The sequence below is a fragment of the Opisthocomus hoazin genome, chromosome 4 (genome assembly GCF_030867145.1).
Source record: "Opisthocomus hoazin isolate bOpiHoa1 chromosome 4, bOpiHoa1.hap1, whole genome shotgun sequence".
Classification (NCBI taxonomy): domain Eukaryota; kingdom Metazoa; phylum Chordata; class Aves; order Opisthocomiformes; family Opisthocomidae; genus Opisthocomus; species Opisthocomus hoazin.
In genome coordinates this window covers 82,960,096-82,981,164 of record NC_134417.1, presented here as the reverse complement: position 1 = coordinate 82,981,164, position 21,069 = coordinate 82,960,096, and the positions used below count along the sequence as shown (strand labels likewise).

Sequence of the window (21,069 nt, the reverse complement as noted above, 5' to 3'; positions counted from 1 at the left end):
ACACAAATAGCTGATATCTAGAGAAGCAAACGTCACATCCAGAGCTGGCCATACAGCATGCCAAGCTAGGCCTGGATTTGTTAACGTCACAGCTTTAGTTCAAAAAAAATGTAGATATGGCACTTCGGGACATGGTTTAGCAGGCATGGTGGTGTTGGGTTGACAGCTGAACTTTACTATCTTAGAGGTCTTTTCCAATCCTTCTGATTCTACGATTCTATGAAAAGAGTGCCAAAAAAAGACAAAATATCATAGCAAATCACCCGTATGCTCACTGGGTGCCCTTCCTCCCGCAATGCGCCGAACTGCACAGCTTACTTCTGCAGGTGCTGCAGCCAAGGTCTCGGATCCTCCAGGGGCAAAGGGGAAGGAGAGGCGAGAGTTCACGCTCGCGCTGAGGACCAGCAACCCAGAGAGCCCACGACTCTTCTGGCAGGGGCAGGTAGGACTACTGCTCTCGCCTACTGGCGAATGACCCCAGTGGCTAGAGCTTGTCTAAGGTTTTGTTCCGGCTCAGATGCACTTTCTCAGCTCGTGTCTCAAACAGCTGTAATGCAGCTGGTAACCACCTTGCACAGTCAGCTGAAGCGGCACGCAAAAGGCATGGCGAATGGCTTTGAACTGAACTCCTTTGGGCCTGCACACAGGATCAGAGTGTATTATTACAGCATCCTAAAATTTACTGAAACTCCTTAATAACTCCTGAGTTTTGACTGCTTTGACATCCACAGGAGTTCTAGGTTTCAGTCTCTTGAAGTAAAATCATCATGTTTTCATATACATTCCAAGGTTCAGTGACTGGAGATTAAAAGTGCTTCCAGTGCTTTCATATGGCTCCAAAGATAGTCGCCTCCCATAGATTAACTTGATTTCTTCAAACTAGAAGAAAACTAATCAACCTTGTCCAAATGGGTCCAAAACATCTCTGTTTTTAAGTTGAAGCCTGCAGCTTCAGAACTGTTTTAGAGAAACTTCAGAGAAAATACACTGCTACTTTATCTGTACACTTGCACATGGAATACTCCAACTGCTGGCGATGGCTGTGCACAGCTTACTGTATGTGTGCTCCACGCACACACCATACATAGCCTCAGGGGAAACGGAAAGGAAGGGATTTTGCTAGGTGCACGGAGGGGATGGTAGATTTTGCTGAGCCTAGAAAACATCTGAAAGATGCTGAAAGATCCCTAAAGATACTCCGAGGATTGCTGGGTTTTGTGTTGGTCTTTGTTTACATACACACAGCAAAGGTTTGGCTGGGAATCTCTGCAAAAGAGCTGACAGAGGTGAAAAAATCTCACTGAAGTCCGGTGGGAATGAGGCAATAACTTCCTCTCCAAAAACATTAATCACTAACAGACCTGTACTGAATAAATAAATAACGTGTGTAAAAGCAAAAAGGGATAAGGCCGACGGAAAACAAACCATAGACCGTATGTTGCCAGATGAGAATCTGGTTATCTACTAGGTATTTTAGAGGGCAAGCTTAATTTCCAGGCAGCTGTCTGGGGTGACACAAGGCTAAATTTCTGAAGTTACTATAGAAGGCAAATGTAGTTCACCGCATACTATAATAATACCAGAAGCAGGGAATCAAATGCAGGCACATTCGCCTATTTTTTGGCTGAGACAAAGAACCTAAGAAGTGATGTAATGGCAGTCATGAAAAATAGAGATTGTATTGATAGAAGGTGCTTATAAACAGAAAAAGGCCTTTCTGAATTTTATATAACATTAACATAAGGAGACAACTATACTCTCATTTAGAAAAGACCAGAAATTTATATCTGTATTTCATTTAGTATTTAAAAACTACCTTTAACTGTTGTCAGACAAAATCCATTACTTCGAATAAAAAGCCATCTTCAAAGAGGTCAGAAAGCTTTTACATTTTTACAACTGGGGGATAAGAGCCAGAATAATAGCCTGGAACATCAGAAGCACAGTAACACCTCATCTTCAACACGAAGTTGCTTCAATGATCATCTTTCTTTTACACAGGGATGCTAGGCAAGATGTTTTTACAACGCAAAGCATATGCTTTCAGCACTCGGCTATAAACATTTGTTTCACTGTAATCTAGGTGGACTTATTTTAGAAGAGCTGCAATTTGTTGTTTATCTGTCCTGCACTAGCTAAACTTCCAGCTTTCAGCCTGAATTATCCACAAATCCTTTCTTAATGTTAGGAGATGCCAGTGGCTGCTGCAGTAAATGAATACAAAGCTGGGCAGTTAGCACACAACAGATAGGGAGAGATGCGCACTGCTCATATGCGAACTTTATTCTTGTTGGAGCTTTCTGGGTGGATTGTTTTGATGGGTGCACTTGAACAAGTTGTTTCTTCTGCTGTTGCTTAGAGACACATTTGTATATCAAGTAAAAAAGATTTTTCAGATCCTGCTCCTGGCTGAATGCCATTGTAGGAAGCAATTTAGATTAAAGTTCTAGAGAATCTTTAGTTAAATTCTTTATGATTTATTTCAAAAAGAAACATAGGAAGGACTGTAAGGTTTCATTTTTTAAATTCTTTTTCTTCTTTTTTTCTTTTGGGAAGCATTATTGTGTGCTCTCATTTTTTTTTTTTTGAAGCCCTAAGAAATGTGTAATGCAGATAGACATGTTTCTCATGTGTGGCACAAGAGCACAAAGTGAACCAACAGTGTGAGAATTGCTGTCAGACCCTGGGGGAGGAAGACTTAATCCCACCCTCTCAACTCTAAGCACTAAGGCAGGACTAAAATTTGCATTTCTGACACCTTTGCTCTGGAATCTCCATTCCATGGCTTAAAGCCAACCTGGAATGGGACCTGTGGAAATTTCTATACACGCTCTGGCTGAGGAATGGGGTAGCAGGCTCGGCCAGCCTTGACAGAGGGAGTGGTAGGTTTGTAAGTACGTCAGGAGCAAAACCATAGGATGTTCTTGTCTTCATTTAACAACTTCAGGTGTTAGCTCTGTAAACCTTGCTCTCTGTGGACCTTATCTACTCACCTAGATTCAGCCTCCAGCAGTAGCTGCATCAGTCAGGAACCAGGAACGGAAACATCCTCCATCTTACCAGTCAGCATAATTTATTTATTTAACTGGCTGCCAAAATGTGCTTACTTTGCTTGTGTTTGTCCTCCACAATGCTTCTCTTCTTTCTACCATCTCAACAACTACAAAGTCATTAGTAAGTAAGTTTTTTCTCCACATGACACCTCCAGGCTCCATGAGCAAGCTTTTTCTCAACAATCTGCTGTTCTATGTCCAAAAATCGCTTTCCATGGGAATGTTTATTGTTGATGTTGCTACAACTTCAAGTTACCATTCAGCGAGTACCAGCTCAGGTTATTTATTATGCGATTCAAAACACCCGTCTGAATGACCAGTCTTTTTCTGAGTAAAAGACAGATTATTTTCACCCCCTGAGTAAAAGAGAGATTACTTTTACGCCCCCCAACATTTCACTTCATTAATTTCCTCAGAGCCCCCCCAAATACCTCATTCTCTCTTTGTCAATGTGGGATCTGCATTATTAGTGATTAAAAATCATTTGAGATACTCACCCTGTCTCCAGGTCGTACCATTGGTTCTTGTTTTGTGCCTAATTTATGTAGTATATTGTAAGCAACCTTCATACTTCTGGTCCAAAGTTTGCCTATTAACACAAAATTTGTGAAATTAGTTTTCAAATTCTTCTTATGCTTTACAAGATTATTAAAGGGAAAGAAAATCTAAGCAGCGAAAAAACTAGCAGGAACATTGTTAGTTATCCAACTAAATATGACAACACTACCAGGACTAGTGGAAATATTTAAATATTCATTAGCTCACCTTTCTTTGAACTTTTTTCCAAGACTAGTATTTCTAAGAACAAAAAGTAAAAAAAGTTTTCTTCATGGCAGAAGTAGTTTTCTTACTTTGTGGCTGCAACATCATCAAGTCTGGACAGACCACTGTTAACAGCCTTAGCTGTAGCAAGCTGGCCAAGCCGCGTTTCAGCCCCGGCTGACCTCCACGGGTATTACGCAGGTTTCACGATGGCACTTCCCCCACCCCAAGCCACCAAGGGAAAAAGGAAAGGAGTCTCAAGAAGCAGACACAAGGGAAAAAGCCAACAAACAGAAAACACCCCGCAGCCAAAGGGGCACACTGAAGCAGCAGGGACCCTCTGATTCTTAGCACGCCCATATGCTGCATTTCACTTCTAATTCTGGGCCTTCTTCCATTTAACTTGGCTTTTTCTTCACACCCTCTCCCATATCCTCCTTTCCCTCAGTTTCATTTCACTTGCCCCAGGTACCCTTCCTTTTAACCATCTCTCTTCTCCCTTGCTTCATCTCTCCATCTCTGCACTTTGCTAATCCTTATCAAGACCTTATCTCAATATTCTTTAAAGAGAAAAGTCTCTCATCAAGACCTCGCTGGCCACATTACATGCCTTTCATTAATCCTCCAAGCGATCGGCATCTCCCAACTACGCAAGCTCTTTCAGCTTGCCTTTGTTTAGAGACTTTGTTACTTCCATTTGAACAATACCAAGCGTAGCAGCCCTTGTTCTTGGCTGGCCCCTAGGTACTGTCTTTAAGCAGTATTCAGTCTGACAGTAACAAATCATTAATTCATGCCCACCAATAACTTAAACGATAATAGGTTCTGACAACAGATTACCTATGGGGTTCAGCAGTTCAGGCTCTCAAACAGGCAATATTGCTATTTATAACTAAGCCAAGCAGCTGTTATAGTAAGTTCCTCCACATCCTGGTTATAAAATGCAATACTGTTGAATCATTTTTAAGTGCAAATCTCGTGTAAATATAACACACGATGAGAAGGCCAGATTTTCTTTTTTTCCTCTTAAGGAAAATTGGAAGGGTCACTGCTGCTTGTTACTGAGAAAGTACTAAAGGTAATTACTTCCTGTTGTATCACCACACTGTGTTTTGCAAAGTTTTTAATTTATTTAAAATTACTCCAATATTTGCATGCTGAATGGCCTCGACGCTCAGAAATACGTATGATTCAATTCTCTTCCACTAGAAACTCAGCATGGATACAGGAGTACATCTGCAGGATTAATCCTTGCAGAACCACATGCACTGGATGGCAAGAAAGTCTTTAAAAGCATCCCTGCTGCTACAGTCAACACTTCAACCTGACAAGCGAGTACGATAAAAACAAAGATGCCTTAAGAAAGCAAATACTTTTTTTTTTTAAGTTTTCCAACATTACAGATTCAGTGGCAACAAACTTAAAAGAGCAATTAGTGATGATACAGAGAACTGGAGAATGGAAATGAAAAGCCTAGTGGAAGTTCTGAACTGCAAGAAAGAACTATCTTTACATAGAACACTTCCAAGCCTGAAGTGAACACTGAGTTTTTAATCACTTTTCTGAGAGACATAAGGGGCTGCGGTGAGAAGTTCTCTCTGAGCTATGGAGATTAAATCTGTTACCAGTCTTAAATATGCATTTGTGATGTATTCACACTAATTTCTCATGTATCAAATGTGCCATCTTACAATATTTTCTTCAAAATCTAAGGGCTATTCATATTAAAAGTATTTAGATACCTTCTTTCAGCAGTACCTGGGTATGCAGTACAACCATCTCCACATAGGTGATCCGAGTCAATGCAGAAACTAGGGTGTCTCAAAGACTAAGAAAATTTAAAGGAGTACTTTCTAGTAAAGTTTTAAATAATCAAGTCTTTAAATACATTTTGTCACAATGCTCTTTTATTGCCAAAATTTTATTCCCGCTTCTGAAACACAGAGCACATAAGGCTGCCTACCTAATTCCTCATCTTTCTGTTTAAATACACTTCAAACTGCACAGCACATGCCCACAGTACTTTCTAACGGTCAGAACACGGCCTCTCCTGCGGCCCCGCGCAGCTCCGTAACTGCGCTGTAACCCCCGCAGGCTCTGCCTGCCCCTGGCTGCTGCTGCCTCTGCTCCAGGGCACCCTCGTGAGCAGGCAAAGCCCACGCAGATCTGGAGCTGGGTCGTGTTCAACAGGAAGCCCGTGACCTGCCTTTCAAGGTATATAGCTGCGTTCCAAAAAGTAAATAAAAGCAGGGCTACAAAGGGAGCAGCAATCCAGAAGCTGGAGCCAGGAATGCGTGAATCATCAGGGCCAGGTCTGCGACTGCTGGATGGGGCACAAGCTTCCGAGCAGAGGCGGGCTGAACCATGCGCCCGCTCTGCCATCTTGGCTGTTTGGCCCCTCCAATGTCACTGAGAAGTACAAAGGACTCCACCACCGCAGGATAAAAGCCCTCAGTAACGCAGGATGTTATAAAGAAGGATATCCTTGAAGTATTTCCTTCCTTGGTTCTGCCTAGGTTGCAATTCAGCGTAGTTCTTCCTTGAGAGATCAGACATCGCCGGGAAAAAGCCGATTGCCACAACCTCTCCCACAAACCCCGATGCCGCGACCTCGGCGCGGTGCCACATCTGGGCGGTGGGAGCGGGAGGCCCTGGCGAGGCGGCCAGCTGTGCTCCGGCCACGCTGCACGCTCAGGCCGGGCTCGGTGCCGCCAGGCCCATCCCTGCACGGAGCACATCGGCTCCGGCACGCCGGCTGCTCGGGGCCGCTGCCCCGCTGCCCTCAGCCGGACTGCGACGAGTAGTAAGAACACTCTTCTCATCAGCTGGCTTGAAGACAGGCGGGCAGACGTAGGAAACCCAAGCAATGGTTTCACTTAGCAGCGAGGAGCGGACCAGCCCGTGTTTCAGCTCAGTGCCCAAGCGCCTTTCTTCCAGCCATGCTGCCGCAGCTGAAAGCCGCCCTCGGCCCGGCCCGCAGCCCATCAGTGCAGACGCCTGGGTGCAGGAACCTTGAGCACTGCTGCTGCTTCCCCGCTGCTTCCCCAGGGAAGGACCAGCTCCCGTGAACCTTCCTCTCCCTCACCCTCCTGCTCACGTCCTCACTGCAGTCAGCTCCTTTCAAACCCTGCTCCCACTTGCCTCAGCCAGAGACAGGATTTGGCGCTGCCAGGCTCTGATCTGCTCACCAGCCATACGTGAGCAGCTACGTTCTTGCATTTAAAAATGAAGAACTGGTAAGTGCTCTGCAGAAGTAAGTCATCAGCGAGAGACCTGAGTGTCCAGCAGCACTTCAGGCACGAGGGCACCCTCCAGCAGGGGCCGGGGGCTGCCCACCCTGTGCCGTGTCTCCCAGTCACACACACACGTCGTGGAAACGCAGGCCACTGGATTCATTACCTGAACTATCCCAGTTTTCAGGTCAAAAAACTGTTTCCCAAACGAAGCAGACCATAGAAGAGTTTCCCAAGTTGATTTCAGAAAACAAAACGCCAACAACATGCAGTTAACGCACACCTTGCAGATGCTACAAATTATAATCTTGTTCCTACTTCCCATCAAGCTGCTAATTGTGGTGCTGCTTTCCAAGATCTTCTGTAACTCCACAAGCTGGTAAGAAATTAAGCTTTTCTCTGCATCTATCACTGCCTACCTTATAATTGCTTAAGCATTTACTGAAATAAATCTTCTTCTAATGACGACTGCATCTTCTTTAGCCACTTCTGTCGCCTGCCCAGAGTGCTGCGGCCAGACGTGCACGCCCCAGCAGCCGTCTTTCATGCTCTTCACACGCTCGCCAACTAAGCCGAGTGTTCCCACTGCCCAGGAAGTATCCGCAAGCACCGCTACGCCTCTGCAGCTGAGCCCTGTCCCGCAGTCATCACACACACAGATATTCTTGGCAGGACAGGATGGAAAATGGCATCTCGCTTTCTGGTAGCTGTGACAAACAGTGTTAACACCCATGCAGGGCAAGTCCCTTTTCTCTGGCCGCTGAAATTTTGGTTTAGTTGATTAGTAGCAAATCTACACCTGCAATCACATATTTTACATTTCTCTTGTATTCAGTCTCATTCTTTTTTCAACAGTCTATTCAGAGGGCAGTATCTTCTACCACCTAAAAATTAGCAAGCCGGAGTGAGTTAATAGCCAGTCCCATCTGGTTAAGCAACACGTTATGAGGGTAAAGGAAACCACCAGGTCTTAAAAAACGCACAAAAAGGGATCAGTTAACAAAAACTAGATGCTTTCCACATGACACTGAAGTAAATGAAGTAAATCCCTTTCCTCTTCCTTTGCAAATCTGTAAAAGGACTATACATTTGTGTTGAATGTAAAGAAGGTTATAAGAGAAAAGCTGTATCAGGGAGAAAACCCAGAGAGAAACCAAACCACAAGCAATTTCCTGTCATCTTCAGGATGCTTTTCAGAACCACACAGCACTAACTCAACAAAGCCAAACCAGTGGTTGCTTACCAATCTCCGTGCACAGCAACTGTGAGGCTGCCAAAGATTAACTGCAAATAATTTTGTCAAATATTCATTTTCTCAATATCACAATATGACATTTCTTATATTAAATAGAAAGAAGAATATTGATTAAATCTGGTGTAAATAGCAAACTTCCTAACACTCTGCAGGTAAAGGGGCAGTTTTTCTGCTTTGCAAAATAATAGTCACAGTTCTGCTGCTCTGTTAACCCCTTCTTCATAAACTCTTTAGATCCACCCTGAGCAACAAACGAAGCTGTTGTCTTTTGGGAGAAAAAATTCAAAGAAAAAGAACAAAAATGTCTGTTGCAGAGACTAAAAGACTCCAGACATACTCAGAATAAAGGTAACCTTGCTACTGCAGTACTTGGTACTCCAGTCTTAATCATAGATTGTAACAGAGTTTTAAAAGTAATTTTCTGTCTTTTTATTAAAGAAATAAATGTTTAAAGTATTAAACAACCATAAGATTGATATCTGTCTAGGGAACTGAACAATGACTATCCATCCCTCTGCAAGCACTGAGTTCTTTCAGGGATAAGGACAGACTGATTATGTAGGTACTTGGTTAGAAGAGTCTCAGTTCCCTCTCTCTCCTCCTGATAACTGTCAAATTCCTGGCCTAAGAGATTCGCGCAGCAAGAGGACGTGGGGGGCTGGGTCGCATGCCAGGTGCAGCACAGCTTGGGGTTGGCTATTTACGGTCTGTTTAGTTTCAGCTATCTCATGGTATCACCGCTATATGCTACACCACCTCTGGTAAGGCAGCATGACTTTGGCCTTGAAACGTTTACAGCTGTGTTGAGTATTTTATTTTATGGGCAATTCATTTGAAAAAAATGCCATTTTTCAGGCATTTCTTTCTCCACAGAATTCAAATGGATAAAAAAAAACCACTTCTCTATCCAGAGAGCCCTCTCTGCTCTTTTTTGCTAGCCTTGCAGTCTCCAGTGGGCTTCTGATGTGGGAAACAATACACTGGAGTTACTGAAAATTGTTTTTAAAAAATCTTATTATAGAAAGTGTTAGATAAAGGAAATGAGATTCTTTGAATCAGATGTAGTCAACTGGTACTCGTTTTGTTGTTTTTAACAATGATTACAATAAGAAAGCTCAAAACTTGCTTATTGCCAAATCACTTTCAGCTTTTTACTTTTTCCCCAGCCTTTCTGATTCTTCTTGGAATAATTATTTTAAGTAAGAAAAGTAACTGTGATAGCATAAGTACTATGTAAGGTTTAATTGTCCTTTATTTACATTCCTCCTCTAAGAAATCACTAAGTCCTGCATTATTAATACCAACAATACAAGACCAGATGCCTGATTACTCTGATTAAAACTTTGTCTGAGACAGAAATCATCTTCCTTTTCCTCAAAGCACGTATTACGTTTACAGTCAGAGTTCAGACTTACAAAAAAAAACAATAAAGACATCTTTTCTTCCTGTATCTCCGACATCTCAATTTATGCACATCCACTGATTTGATTTATGAAGGGATTGTGAGTAACTTAACTAAGATGTTCTCCACTTAACCAAGTTCCCAGAGGAACAAAATATTTCAGAAATAAGTAATATTCATAGTGTATCACTCACTAGAAAGAGTTTAAGAGGTTTGAGTACATTAAATAAAGATTACAACTGGGGCACTGAGAAGAACTTAAAGAACTGAGGCAAATCACTTCAAAAAATTGCTTGGAAAAAAGATCAAGTCTACAAGTGCAGTTATTCATTTCTTCTGTACAGTAATCTGAGACACATGGAGGAAAACAGTCCTGACATGCTATGAAGACAAAAAGCTCAAAAAACATGCCGAAAAAGACACAGGAGATCTAAGGCGTTACAAATTAGATTCATTCCTGCAGAGGAATGGGAAAGCAGAGGTGATTTTAAGCAACAGCTGAAAGAACTATTTCCCCTTCTGGCACCACAGCACATCATGATCTGGAGCACTCACCACTTCACCAGAATATTGTCTATAATGATCCACAAAGGAGGAGATAAATACGCTTGTTGTTAAGGGAATAAGTGCTCCTACTCAGACGGGCTATGAACTAGCTGACAGCTACAGAGACATTCCTGGAATCCAGTTTGGAAAGACGGTAAGAAGTCTGGAATAAGCAGGCAAACCTGCAATTCATCCATGCAGAGACAAGAAACTGAAGATGCTGTGTATGAAAAAAGTAGGGATCAAAAGACACCATGTAGAAGCCTCTTCTTAACCGGAAAGTTGGAGGATGAACTTAGAGGAATTCCATGAAGACACAACAGGGTGTGAGAAGAGACTGAGGCAGAAACAGTAAACAGAGGTAAAATAATGAAGAAAAGGCGCATATTGTTGGTAACATGCCAAAGATGGAAAATCTAGAAACTCCTAATTCTTTAAACTCTTGAGTGTTTGGCAAAATAGTGAACTTATGAAAAATCCTGGTAATGGTGTTCCCTTAAACTGGCAAAGAACCTGAAAATAACTGTGAGGTACAAACTCAGAGGCTACTGAAAGTTCTCAGTGTTGATATTTTAAAGTTTTAGTCATCTGACCATAGCATGCACACAAGGAGATGAAGTGTCACATTAATACCATGTGATAGGGTTGCGGGTTAAGCTCATCTTTCAACAAGTTACTACCACCAGGGCCACTGGAACTGCATCCAGGAATAAAAATTCACAAATAAGAGTGTCTTTGCTGAGTTCAAGGCTTAATGTCTATTAATGTTCAACTTTAAAAAATGCCATGCCCACAATTGCAAGAAAATATTACAGATGCAAAAGGTGGAATAGCTACAACAAAATCATTCATAAAGTCACCAGAAAATGGCAGGTGGCTGTAATGTCAATGCTATTTCAAAAGCAGTTGTCATTTAAGAACACTGCTATGGCATAGTGAATGGACATTTCCCACGAAGAATGTCAGCTTGAAATCTAGCTAGCAGAGAAAAAATCACTTAGATTGTAATTTCTTTTATCTATAAAAAGATGGGGGGGGGAAAAAACAATTGATTTTTTCTGACCTCAGGAAACTACTGAAAGGCAACAGCAAAACCCGTATCCTAGAGTGCTGCCAAATTAAAGTAATGAAAACATGAGTTTTAGTCCCATTTTTCCCAGGATTTGGAAAATTTAGAACAGGGGTTTGGAAAGAGTTAGCTTAGGACAGAGAAGCAGGCTAGATGGCCCTATGAGCCATGTGGATGAGCTCCACAGGTCGATCTGCTCAGCCTACAGCCCTCCGGGCGAAGCAGGACATATGCTCAGACTCTCTGGACAGAATCCCATATTCAGAAAAATGGTCTGATTCTCACTAACATCTTAATTTCCTTTCCTGTCCAATTTATTTAGGGCATTCAGTAAGTGATATGAATTGGTCTTCTGAAAACATGTAATTGCAAACCTTAAAATTCTTCTCTAGTTCCAAGTAAATGTCCTTAAGGAAGAAAAACATTGATCAGTGGTGAATCATGTTTGCCCCCTAGTTTAAGCAACTTCTTAACTCTAAGGTACCTGAAGGGAAAAAATTTCACGCATGACCTTCAGTTGCAAAGGTTCTGCTGTGCTTTAAAAGCCTTTCACTATATTTGCAATGCCAAACTTGCAGCAGACGTCTTTTCGGCCAGGGACCATCACTCAGTCTGACTCATGAATGGAAAGGAGCATCCAGCACTGAACAAATCAGACAGACCTCTATACCACAGCACGTGAAAACATTCTCTGCATAGAACTCTAGGTCCCTGAGAAGGCAGAAATAAAAAAGCAAAATAATTTTTTATATCCACATGAATAGCATACGGAATGTCCCAACTTGTTTGCAAAGTCTTGACGGTTATTCGTAATAATTCCTTTGAACATCTCCCAAACGTCCCCTGAACATTTCAAAATTAGAAGCTATATGGGAGTTATTTGTCAGAGATATCCTTATGTTTATTTTTATTTGGCCTTTCTTGGTTGCAATAGATTGTCAGGCAGCACACATTGAATTATATCGACATACCAAAGACCACACTGAAATATATTCTGGCAAATCTATTTCAAGGGGGTACATTCGCTAGCTGTACAGCTACATATCAGGAGGAATAATTCAAATCACATTTACTACAATGTCAGTAGAACATGCTAAAACAACCCATTTTAACTTCTTCAGGAAGCTGGTGAATTTTGTATACCAGATTCTGCTTTTGCAGAACAAAGCCTGGGCAATATCTAAGGGCAATGGACTGAGTCGTTAATCTTTGGGAAATCTGCCCTAGGATGTATTATTATTTAAAAGGTGGTTTTAATCTATAATCTGTGATTCCATGGGTGTATCTCCTCAGCTCTTTTCCTCTTGTGAAATAAATCATACTATAACATCTCAGCAATCCATACTCAGACACCAACAGCTTCAGAACTGTCTTACCCTACTCAGAAATGGAACAGATGCGTCACTGGAGGGCTTTTTTCACTGTATATTTATGCATTTACTGTACACATAGACATTGTATACGATATATAAAAGCACAAGGATTTTGAAGAGCGCTCACCGTAAGTGAGAATATACAGTGGTTTTCCATTAGTATCCATAGTGGTTAGGCAAGGAGCTTTCGGTGAGATGGTCCCCCATCGCTGCAAAGCTGCTTCCAGAGAAGGCGGCCAATTTGTAACCACACCTAATTGTTCCCCACGCATAGCCAACATCTGAGCTCCTTCTGGCTTTGGCTGGTTTGGATCTGGCTGTTGAACTTATGATTATGAAAAGATATACAGTTACCATGTAAATTCTATACCTTGTGTACACCTGTGTAACCAAGAGAATAAGTTACCTTTGCAAAATATCCTGAAAATAATAATGTGTTAGAAGGTATTGAGAAGCAACAGAGAAATACGACAGAATAATTAACTTTAAACTTTAACGGAGATGAAGCAACTGAAGCATCTCAGGAATGCGCGTGCTTATCCTTACACTAGCTCTACAAGCAGGGAAAGAAACTGCTGAGGCAGCATGCATATATTTTCCTTCAAAATAATCAACTTTATTCCTAAAGAGAAGTGGAGAATACTTTTCCCTAGCAAAAATGCAGTAATGAGATGAACTACAGAACTACTCAAAAAATGTAGTTTAACAAGTCATCAGTAACAGATTGATTTAAGTCATGTTCTGTTACAGTGCTTTATTTACAAACTACGATGAAGACTATTTACATCTCCGCATCCTGGCAAATCTTAATTCTCAAAGCACTGGCCTCCTTAAAAAAAAAATCCATTTATTGACTTTCTCCTTGTTTCTATCTCACATTTAGTTGGTTTTTTGGATGACTCTCTGTTACATAAAGGAGGTGTAAAACATTTAACTTGCTCCCTCACTGACAGTTTTGCTCGTATTGGCATTGAAAAGCAATGGCTGTAACCCACAGCTGAATGTTCTCAAAGCAAAGCTTCCCTCCACTCTCTTTTGTCTTTTCTTTGCAAGCAGAACCAGGAGCTGAGCAAACAAGTTTTTTGACTCTACAGCACTACGTCCATGCTCACTACAAGCAGATTCTGAATACCAATGCTTTTTTGTACTTGCCAGTACAGGGAGGGCTTACTTAGCTTTCTAGGAAGTCAATGTGCGAGATAAACATTTTACAGAGTTTTAATAAGAGATCCCCAAACCTTTTGAAAAACAGTCATTTTACCTTCTAACAATTCCTCAAAGTCATCTACAAAGAACTCTCGTAATGGTGGTCGTTTGGGCCGTTTTAGTGTATTGACCAGCTGCTGAATCTTTGCTGACACTCTGCTGCTCACTGGTACTCCTGTAGGACAGGGATCAATGGAGACATCAGTTGACCGCTACGCTGAACGCCACCAGACGTTATGTGGGGTAAGAAAAAGGCTAGGACTGCAAGGCCACCACAACTACAGTTTCATGCCATACCGTGACTCAAGTATTCAACATTAAGACATCAAGATCATTTCAGCAAAAAGGAACAATGACGCCTATTTTAAATAAAAACAATACAGCAATGTCAGAGTGAGCTTGCAAAATTAGAGGGGAAACAGCACATAGACTGAGGGAGAGAAGCACAGCAAAAAAACCTCCCTACAGCAAATGTCAGTAACCTTAGAGAACTCTTCTAGGTGGCATTGGCAATGGTGAGTGAGAAGACAGGCACTGGCTCTCCCCACGATCACTGGTCATACCAACACTGGCTGACTAGACTGCAGCTCAGCAAGGCGAGTGGGTCATAGGCTCTGCCCCACCATTTACTCTCGGTTGCTCTTTACACTGTAGTGGACACCTACCCAGTATCCATCTTAAACATTGTTCACATCTTTGCATTACTTCCGCATGACCCTGTATTTCCTGAGCATCCCTACAGCCAATCCCACCAGCCAGCAATCTCCAAAGGGAGTGTGCTTGCCCCTACAGCATTTTGAAAAACACAATTCTGCGCAGGAGCATGGGGCAAAGGGCATTTTTGTAGTATAATCCCATCAATCACCTCCCCCTTCCTTTTCCCTCATCGAGTGCAAAGCCTCTGCAACGCTCATGTCATCCATTCCTGGACTAGCAGCTTTCTGTCACTGCACTGCAGAAATTTAGACTTCCTACCCTTCCACAAGGTCGGCTCTAAAACTTTTACCAAGTCGTTTTCAGAGCTGAAGCTGCTAAGTTTAGATGTGAAACACTTGGTCAACAATTCCACACCCTGCTGAAATATCGTTTAATAAGTTTTAGAAAAGAGGAGCTGTAAATAAGAAAGGGTTTACAAATAACTGTTTTTCAAAAAAAACCATACACTCGGAAAATAAAACTTCAAACACGTCACTTTTCAAGCTGTAGCCATCCTAGCGTGTCATGTTCTTTGCCATTTAAAGAACAGACTATCTGTAACCAGGCAGCATGATAAAAGCAGATCTAAAGAGATTCACTGCTTTCTTTTGCCACACAATTTCTACAGGGAGTCAGCTCTGCTGATTAAGAAATATTTCTCTCTGTCGGCTTCATTTGTAGCTGTTTATTTTAAGACTGTAAAGACGCTGCAACTTTGCATGTGTTTATAAGTGAAAAGTGCCCAGAAGAAACAACGAGCAGATGCACACAGTAACCACTAAAAAGGTTACGATACTGGAAAAGAACACAGTTTGGCTCTGTGACATACCATCACCAGTCTCCATAAGTTCAGCGTTTCCATACTTTGGTGCCACTCGTGCCGTTGATCCTTGTGGTCTCTCTACTTGTATTGAGTGTTCTGAGGTGTAAGTGGTAACATCTGGAGGGGCAGAATGATTTTCTGTGAAAAATAAGTTAAAAGGTTTAACCGTGTACCTCTAGTGTCGAAGGGCAGAAAAGCAAAGGGGAGAAGAAAGGATACCATTTGATTTTTTTTTTTCCCCAACATCTGAATAGGCGTTAAGGTTAATGCACAAAATAAGTGTACACAACCATAATGTACAGCATGATTTTAATAAATAAAGTTTCCACCGATTAAAACAGGGGCTGTATATCTGCAATCACATAAGCAACAGGCTAAAGAAATGATACAATTAGGTTGCAGGTTCTCCACTGACATTTAATTTTATACTAAGTTCAAGCTTGTGAACAGCCTCAGAAAGAAAAGGCCCAGACAAATATACTTCTGACAGATTATTTCATCATTTTTTCTAAACAAAAAGAATACAGCATGTTGTCAATCACTTGCAAGTGCCAATGCATATCCCTTTTACAACCTCTGTATTTTAAATATGCCAATTTTAGTCAAGAAAGGAATTTGTTTGTATAGTAGGAAAAAAATTCAACCCTAGCAGGGTTGGAGTCCAGCAGAAAGAAATAAAATGTAAAGAAACATGAACTTTGCATTCTGCTTGGACACTTGCTTGTCTACTATTTTTAGACAGAGCTATTACCACTCTTCCGTGTAACAAAGACTTGCCTTCCAGAAGGCAAACACGATTTGGTCTGACTCACGCCAGCACTGCTAAACAATTCCACACAGCCTCTCTTTCTCTTTCATAGCCTGACAACTCAGCATGCGCCCACCATTTGATTTCCCATGTTTTCGAGTCTTGAGTCTGTATTACCTACGTATCTGTATTATTTTTATGGGTTATCTCATTCTTTTTTTCCAGGTTTTTATTGGCATTCAAGTAGATGGGGATAAATACCATGAGCAAATAACAACTTCTCTCCCAATTGACATACAGGATCCCCAGCAGCCTCCAAGATACAAAAGAAGGAAGGTCTTCATTCTGCTGCCGCTGAACTGAAATGCACTCCGTTTTACAATAGGGTAAGAGTCTTTAAAAATGCAAAACTTCTGGAAAAACTTTGTCTTGTTCCAATACTATTTTCAAGATGTGCTTTTTATTAAATCTGCCCTATAAGCACCATGGTGCCATAACTCTACTACAACACCAGCTTCTACAGTAAATGTCACCTCAAATGTAATTATAAAGCATTTTCATGAGTCTTGAACTTTGGATCACTGTAATTCTTGTGCATTCAACCCCAAATTCATGCACCATCAACACAGATGACTAATTTTTAAGGCTACGCATACAGTAACAGGATGCTATACTAGATGCCTATTTTGCATACTTCTCATATGAAGGTTGCATTTGTTGGACAATCATGAAAAATTAAGACATGTTCTTAATGTCTGCAGTTTTTATTTAATGTTTATATTCATGAACATCATAAGGACTCAACCTTATCACTCAGCCACAGTATGTGGTTGAGGAAAACACAAGACAGCTTTTATCGTGCAACTCAAAACCATCTTGCATCCTACACATGTTCAGTCGAGCCTTTTCTTTCTCATCACATCCATTGTTATAATTCTGCTGAAAAAAACACCTTGTATTGTGCTGCAGGTGACTAAATGAAATATAATATCTTGGACAATGAAGCTTACGCTGGTAACTGTTTGAATAACTTGTTAATTTTAGATGTCTTGTGACTATCAACTATTTTTGACTCAGCACAATTTTTGCCCTTTCTTGCTAAGTGGCAAGAGCTTTTTCTAGATCATGACTGAATTACCCAATACCTAAATCCATTAAAAATGCTGATATTTATCTTTTTATCTTTAACTTATAATGCAGTTTTGCTATGCAAATAGGAGAGGAGATCATGACTTAAGAAAATAATTGTACTTAGTCAGCTATTAGTAACATGAGAAAGTATATTTGAAGATAGCTATAACTTTTTTCATCTTTCCACTGAAGGATTTCCATCTTTCAGGCTTTACAAGGCAAACTGAACTGGAGTTACAGTATCTTCTTTCAGGTTTTAGCACTGAGATTATTTTTTTTTTACTGTGTGGGAAAGAAGATATGTGATCTGAAGCACCACAGAGTAGAGATGCTCTCCCTTCAGATCCAGACACTTGAAATCAAACACTTCTTTGTAACACATGGTGCCGAGTAGGGTGAAATAACATGAGAAAGAAGCTTCCCGCTCTTTTGTAAAAGGTTTTCCTTTTGAACAAGCACCACTGGCACTTGATATTCTCTAAAAGAAACTCTCTTCTGCAGATGGCCACCACTCGCTGGCCAAAAAGTGAGGTTTTAGCACCCTGGCTGCCCATCTGCTATTTACATTTCCATTAAGAAGAACCCTTATCCAGCTGAAGAGGAACCTTAAGGTTTGTCTTGCTGTGCTCCTTTACAGTATCTGCTTAACAAATGTCTTATCATGGCAGTATCTACAGCTGTAGGTTGCATCCATTAGATTTACAAATCCTCAGTTGGTTCCCTTCTCAGAGTCATGCTTGGAGAAATGAAAGCCATACAGACAAAAATTCGGTCTGAATGACTTCTAAAGAAAAAGGTAATTGTTATGTTATGTGAAATGTACCCTTTCTTCTATAGAACAGTCAATCCAGGCTTAGACTATGGACACAATCTGTATAAAGCTGCTTGGTCTTCTGTCAGGTAACTTGAAACACTGTTTGAGGTTTAGCTAAGCATAACGATCCTGACACATTTGTGGACTAAAAAGTAAAAACTGTGACAGCTGCATGACTTCAAAGCATTTCCTCCATCAAACATATATATTTGCATCACCTCCTCTTCCCATCTCCTCCAATATTCTTGCATTAGAAGATCACAGACACAACAGCTGTTTCCAGTTAAGGCTCTCTTCATTTCTGCCACTACAGTGATATAATTTACCCCATTTCATGAAAATCAGAAAGAACCAACAATGCAGAGCACATTCACGTAAGGACAAAGTGTGTGCATTGACAGAGCCCCATGTTTGAGAAGAAGCAAAGAGGTGGAGGAATACTTTCCAGTGGAAGTCTGGAAGCAAACATCAGCACCACGTATTTGAGAAGTCTCCAGGAACTCAAAAAGGTTTCCTGCAACACTGTACTTGAAGAAAATGTAGCTTTTTCTCCCAAACAAGCTTGCTCTTCTGATTGTCACAGAAGGGAAATCCAGCGTCAGAGCTGTGGCTTTTTCCATCAGCTGGGTTTCTCCTGTATTGATGTCCAGGTGACAGAGAGTATTTTAAACTAGTGTCCTGTGTTATATGTTAATATTCTGCCTCAGAACACAGAAGAATTTTAAGGTTGTCAGAGAACTGCCAGTCATCCCTTGTGGCAAATGTTTTTATATTTACTTTATTAGAAATCTATGTAGCTTTTAATTTGAAAATCAAAGGCCTCTATCCAAACATAAGCATACTTGAAGCATATAAAAGAAACATTAAATGCACCTAAAGGATCAAAATTTTGTAGTGAGATGTTTAACTCTATAAATTTACAATCATAGGTGAGTGCTGTGTGATTTTCATTACACAAACTTTCTGAGCCTTGGGATGTGCTTTCTCTCCTTGATCTTTATATACGTACAGATCCAAACAATACAACACAGACAAATAAAAGCTGAAAGACCTTATAAATATATACAGTGCTGATGCAAAAATGGATCAGAACATTAGAATTTTTTCTACAAATTTCACTGGTTTGACCTCTAAGTTCAAGAATTACCCAACACAATTGTGGTCTCTGTGCCAAACTAGAGATTCTCCCTGCAGCTTAGTACAGACACCTCAGTATCTTAAAGCTGAGAATAAATATTTGAAGGATACCTATCCTAAACTAGAACTTTGGCCATAATAGAGTAGCAGCAGCAGCCAAATTAAATGAACATTATAACATTAAAAGCATATAATAGCTTATGCAAATTATCTAAATGATCCACAAAGCTGATCTCTGACAAAGCCAAAGCTTTTTATTGAATCCCTTCTCAGGACTGCATTACAGTACTTAAGTTGGAAAAATCTCCCTTTGGTTCTGTGATGCACTCTGGAGGTCAAATCCTAGTGGATATGAAAATTGAGGGCTTTAAGGTCTTTCCTGTTGCTCCCTAAATTTGTATTTATCAAAATTGGCATCTTCAGACTATACCAGTATGCCCTTACGTATTTACAGATGATTTCTCTATTGTAGGCTGATCTGTCTCTGGAGAACAACTCCCTTGACCAACCAAACATCAAGCCACATGATGGAATATATATTCTTTGTGATCAAGAACAAATTGTCTCCACTAGCTGAGGAGCTTCAGACAACAGGATTCTTCTTCTCTCTCACATTCTCTCCTACCAAAGAGGATTATTCATCTACAATCACTGGCACGCTGCCTCTGAAAGAGCAAAGCTATCTGTGGGAATACTTCAAATCTATTACCTCTTAGAATACATTTAAATGCAAAATCCACCTCCTCAGACTGAAAAGAAACAAAAGAGCCATTTAATTTCAAATTCTTACAGAAAGTAGCTCACCCATGAAGAAACACATCTTATAGTTATCACCTGTGCAGCTTCTCTTACCTGTCCAGTGATCTTAGCAACAACGACTACCGGTAACCTTTAGATCACAGTCTCAATCTGTTAGCAGATATCACTCATAGTTTGTGTCCAAATGACCTTTACATTACTACATCACAGCTACTGTCCAACTGGAGACGCAATTTAAGGCATGTTATTGCCAGAATGAATAATAATATGTATATGTATAATATGTATACACTGAGGTAAGCTTAACTGCTTCCTTCCAAGGAGGGATCTTTCCAGTCAACAACAAGAAGGCAACACAGAACAAGAAGTAGTATTCTTCCTCTTCTGCAGAATACTGCCATCTTAACTTAGCTCTATAGATGCTGTATTATTTACCGCAAACTCAGTGATTATAAAAGAAGCCTTACTGTGCCAGATTTAAAATTACTGAAATGTCACATTATAAAGAAGTTATATTTAAAGACACATTAAGACTTGGTGTGTGAGTAATGCAACCTTTTAGAGTTTGGATAAATTTAATTCTCTATGCTATAATTTCCTCTAGCATTTCAAGATGAAGTCACAGAAAATAACCAAATGCCATGATTAATGTGTTCAGACGTGTACGTGTTTCTAAAACAAGGTTCTAAGCTATTCATTTAGGATAAATTTAAGAATACAATAGAAATTCTTCCCCTGACTGCAATTCAGCAATTCCAGACCATGGTGAGAGGATTACTTACACGAAAATACAGGTGTTACATCAGGCTATACTCAAAGCAAAAATAAAGGGATACGAACTACTGTTCCAGCACATGAAATCAGGAACATGTAAGATGCTTTCATGTATCTCATTACGCATACTTGAAAAGGAATGATCAGTTGAGGAATGGTCACACAAAACAGCATTTCATATGTGTGGCAGAACAGTAGAAAGGTTGCTTTATCTGTTTCAACACAGATTCCAACAGATTTTCAGTGGGACAACTCAAAATATACAGCCCCAGCAAGAACGCACCCAAA

At 40.6% G+C, this 21,069-nt stretch overlaps 1 protein-coding gene across 6 annotated transcripts in view; it reads right to left on the bottom strand.

Annotated features, from left to right (window-relative positions):
- Positions 1-21,069, bottom strand: part of DIP2C (disco interacting protein 2 homolog C) — a 326,462-nt gene that overhangs the window by 96,183 nt on the left and 209,210 nt on the right. For 5 of the 6 annotated variants that reach the window (XM_075419734.1, XM_075419736.1, XM_075419738.1 and 2 more), the window contains 4 exons: positions 15,425-15,556; positions 13,955-14,074; positions 12,821-13,018; positions 3,551-3,642 (listed from right to left, as the gene is read on the bottom strand). In XM_075419734.1, coding sequence (XP_075275849.1) covers positions 3,551-3,642; positions 12,821-13,018; positions 13,955-14,074; positions 15,425-15,556 — 542 coding nt within the window. The remainder of the gene's footprint in view (positions 1-3,550; positions 3,643-12,820; positions 13,019-13,954; positions 14,075-15,424; positions 15,557-21,069) is intronic. The other variant, XM_075419735.1, reaches the window with a different exon arrangement.